This window comes from Sphaeroforma arctica (genome assembly GCF_001186125.1).
Source record: "Sphaeroforma arctica JP610 unplaced genomic scaffold supercont1.2474, whole genome shotgun sequence".
Taxonomy (NCBI): Eukaryota; class Ichthyosporea; order Ichthyophonida; genus Sphaeroforma; species Sphaeroforma arctica.
The window spans coordinates 1,561-6,342 of NW_014038084.1; the positions used below are offsets into that span (position 1 = coordinate 1,561).

Below are 4,782 nucleotides of genomic sequence, written 5' to 3' on the forward strand. Positions count from 1 at the left end.
TCTTAACTTATGACTTCAGTCTTATTCTCCTAAGGAATGACTGTGCTTAGAAAAAAATTCGTGGTAGTTATCTACCTTTACGTTTAAGTAGTCTAACTAGTTAATACCTTTGCTAACTTTGAAATGTGTAAGATTCGGTCTATCAAGGCGATATTAACGCCTTAGAGTAATTAAACGCTTAGGTTGAGTCTAAGTATAGTTAAATTCGAAATAAATAAACGAAATGAGATTTTTAGTAAAGTTAGGTATGCCTCGTGAATACAGCAATACTCTGAAGGATTGTGAGGCTGAGACATTACCTATATATAATCCTCTCAGTACTGTTTTCGCCGAAGAGATTTTATTTAGTGTTTCGATGTCGCTCTATTAGAAACTACAGGATGTTTCGTTGGGGCGAATCTGAGAGACTCATAAAATCCTATCTTTAGAAAAAAACAAAGAAAAAAACGAAAAAAAACTCCTGATGTCCATAGTTATTGCATTAACCAATAACTTGCCACTTATCAAGAATTACCGACTTAGCCTTTATCAGACTGTCATATCTGGTTGGCTGAACGGAGGATAAACTAAGCAACGCTAATAGTCCTTAAAAGCCTATGTTCGGTTGAGCCATCTCGCTACCGAAGTATTCAGATATAAATAGATTTGGAAAGTAAATATAGTTCTATGAATAGAACTAGACCAAATTTTATGTTTGGTATTTTACTTGGGCCTTTTAATGGCCTTGTCCAAATATCTGATATATATAATGGAAAAGGTATTAATTAATAAAACCGTTAAAAACCATTTAGGAAACTTAAGTTCCTCGTACTATTAAGAGTACGTTTATAGTTACGTACTGCTTAATAGTACGTTTATAACACAGAGTCTAATGTGGAGGCCTGGTTATTATCGATTGGAAACTTCGGAAAATAGCCTGACGTCCGAAACCACAACCCGAGAGAGCTGAGACACACACGACACACACACATGCAACCGGCAAGTGCTAAACTAGAATAGCGTACATAATAATAGAATCACAGGGAGAGAGAAAAAAAATTAGAAGTAACGATATACATAGAATAAGAAAGCATATAATATTTAATAAACAAGTCTTGTAAATCATTTATTTACTATCATCCCGGTGGATGTTCCAGAGGTTGGTACGCTACTTAGTAGGTCAGCAAGCAAATACATGTCACATTCGATGGTATCAGTGTTTTGTCAGCATCGGCCCGAATTGACTCAGCGCATATCTGTAAAAATAGCGGGTTCCTAATAGTAGTTGATAAGTTAGCGTATATTATAAACGTATAAACGTACTAACGTTTATACTTATAATACTGGAATACGTTTAACGAATTGTACAGGAACAAGAACTGATAAATTCAAGATTCTTAACATGTGGCAGTACTCAGTAGAGTATGGGACTCTACTGTGGACAATTAGGTGGTTTTCCAAATATAAATTGGGTTTTCCACTGAAATTAGAATTGCACATAATAAAGGATCGACACCAATCTGACACCTGAAAATTACACTTTGCGAATCTCTAATTAATGGGAGTACTATGAGAGAGGGTCTCAGGCATGAAATGGTTGTTGGTACAAACATATGGTATAATTCGATAAAGATCTCAGAGCAAGGTAATCCACTGAGAAAAGGACAGGATCAGAGTTGTTAGAATTTAGGACAACACGGTTTTGATTCCGCCTAGTCAGCCAACTAGATGTGCCCGTCTATGCCTTAAATGGGATGAGGAGCTAGGTACCAAGTGTTGGGGTTTAGGTGCATATGTATACTGCACCAGCTTAGTGTTTTGATTTTATTTTTATTTTCTTAAGTTGGACTTAGAGATATTTTATTGGTTAGTTTGATTAGGTTATTGTTTCGAGGCGTGAAGTGCAAACTATGCGTCCAATGAAATGATATCTAGTCTTAGTAACTAAAACATAAATATATCTAGACCGAAGTAGTGAGTAATTAGAGCGGAGCATATAGACAATAGTCTCAGTCTAAAATCCTTTAATAGTTTGCTTTGCATTTTAACGTATTCTCGTATTGTCTTATTAACGTAAAATTCTTGGTATCGTATAGTCAGCCTAGAGGAGACGGACTTTTACATATCCTCCATGGTCGACTCACTTGGCCCAAGCTTCAAACGGGAATTTTCTGACCACTTCTTTCCATCGATCTTTCCCGAAACACTACAACGACTATGAGAGCCATTCCATATGTTCTTACATTGTAACATACATACATTGTAACTTATCTTTTTTGAAATAAATAGTATTATCCATATATGCATATAGAAAAATTTGAGGAGAAGTAACAAATTACACTCAGGTACTCTCGGGCTGATCCATCTATAATAGATTAGTAAGAAAACTAGTCTCAAATTACTCTCTGACTGATGGCGTAATTCAACAGAAACGTATTTAGAAATACGTCAAATTATGTAGTCTCTCACTTCACCTCAATTTTACAATTAAGAGCTGAAGGCTGATGGCCGAAGCTGAAGACCTATATTGTTCAATTGTTGACTGATAGTTTTACTAGAAACATTACACAAAGAAATCGTATAAAGCAAAATCAAGACAGAAATTGATCCCTTCCATGGACCCAGTCAGTCCGTGTTGTCCACAGAAGTTAGAATTAGGTACTAAACCAAAACTCAAGCTCTTGCGATGGAAAAGTTATTGTTCGGTAAAAAACCAATAAAATCACACATGACATCAGAATACGAGGGATTGACGCAGTCAGTTTGTGCAGCCAACAGAAGCTACTGTCAGTCTATGTTGTCTACAGAAGTAACAAATAGGTACTATACCATTTCCACATTGGGGGAACATAAAAAACTCAAGTTATTGTGGTGAAAAAGTTACTGTTCGGTAAAAAGCCAATAAAATCGTACATAACATCAGAATACGAGGGATTGCCAATGTCAAATTATGTCTAGCCAAAACCAAATATTTTAAATTAAGACTAAGATTACGAAAGAAACTATGTCTAATTACAATCACATATGACCAAATATGACTATTATCGCAAATGATAAAACAAGTATAGCAAAATTTCATATGAGAAAATAAGTTTGTCAAACACAAAAACACATCATCAATGACAAAATAGAAAACAACAAGCTGTTGATCAATACAAATGGGTAGACACTTCAAACGAAAGTGAAACAACGTGTGTACAATAACAACAAAGATACTTATTTAAAACAATTTCACTTTACACGTTATCAGCAAAGACAAGGTGGGTAAAGCGCTTAATTTTAAACAAATTAAATGCAAGTGTTTTGCTAATAACCAGCAACGCTTATACACGCACACAAAGAAGAAGTGCACTGTGTGGTAAGGGAGGATATCATGATGCATATTATGAATAAAAGCCCGACAGTCGTTCAAACTTTAAGTAGTTGCAAGAGTTTACCAAACCCTAACGGAGTACCAATCTATGCATTCGATATGAGATTAGAGATTAACAAAAACATGTCGTGGGAATCATATCGTGGTTAGCAGATTCATATCCATGTTAGAATCCGCAGAATTCGTGGACATTACTAAATGCGAGTATGATAACTTTCATAGTTACCCATTTGAGCGTCTCATGCCTATTTGCAATTATAGAATTGAATGCGTAATCCTTAATTGTTCATAAAAATAAATGAGCAATCCTATCTATAAAAAAGATAAATCATTCATTATGTTATAGGGATAATATTATTTATTTCAAAGGAATTAAGTTACAATGTTTGTACATATGGTCTGGCTCTCATAGCCATTGTAGTGGTCCGGGGAAGATCGATATGTTTACTTTCTAAAGTTGCATTATGCATAGATAAAAGTCACCTAGACCGAGAGACGAGACTAAGACCAAGACCAAGACCAAAACCGCGACTGAGGCCGAGACCGAGACCGAGACCGAGACCGAGACCGAGACCGAGACCAAAACCGAGACCGAGACCGAGACCGAGACCGAGACCGAAATCAAAACGAGACAGAGACGCGACCGAGAAACAAGGTTAAATTTCATGTTTTCACGATGTGCGTGTGTGGGAGTTGGGATTGATGAGGGTCACCCCCTCACTCCCCTAACCTCCGATTCCTTGCAGCGTCTGCGCGTGGGGCAGGTAAGATTGGGTTTCAGCGGATTTTCTGCGGTATTTCAAAAAAAAATGTGTACTACACAACTGATGGTTGCATTTGGCCGTCGATAAATTGCCCTAGTATCATGTAGTACGCGCCACGGAGCCTCCGGTCATCGTAATTTTTTTGACGTAATTATCGTTGATAATGAGTAAAAAATAGGGTTTTTCTAGTCGAGGTGTGTGACAGAACAGAGCTGACTGCCGAGTGAACATGGCACAGAATCAGATCGGTGAGCTTATGGCATATATCTAGAACGAGTTGTACGGGGCATGACTGTATTCTCAGCACACGCAGAACGTCTGTACGGTGCAAGATACGCCACTCCAATGGTCGGGGTGAGTACCACACTTTCACCAGGAGCACTCGTCTGCGTGGCCATAGTTGGGGAGAGTGCAGAGTGTGGGATTAGACGGGTTGTGATACTTTGAATAAACCTTTCAGACTACGGCCATCCCGGAGCGCATAGATCTCATCACACAGAATCCTATACACAAGAGCGTTGCATACACTTATGCACAAAGCATCGTCAACTCAACTTGGGTGTTACCGATACAACACATACAAGTCCATTTGTACCGGTGGTTGCAAACAAACGAATTACGGTAGATTACTCAGACGAAAAAACATCCCTTTCGCACAACAATGTA

General features: G+C 37.7%; 1 protein-coding gene across 1 annotated transcript; it reads left to right on the plus strand.

The window, feature by feature from the left end:
• Window positions 1–3,515: 3,515 nt before the first annotated feature.
• SARC_12652 (hypothetical protein) lies at window positions 3,516–4,318 on the plus strand (the record flags this gene model as incomplete). The annotated part of the gene is made up of 3 exons (XM_014293236.1): window positions 3,516–3,556; window positions 3,840–4,116; window positions 4,295–4,318. 3 exons carry the CDS (start codon window positions 3,516–3,518, stop codon window positions 4,316–4,318), a joined length of 342 nt encoding a protein of 113 aa, XP_014148711.1.
• Between the last annotated feature and the right edge of the window lie 464 nt (window positions 4,319–4,782).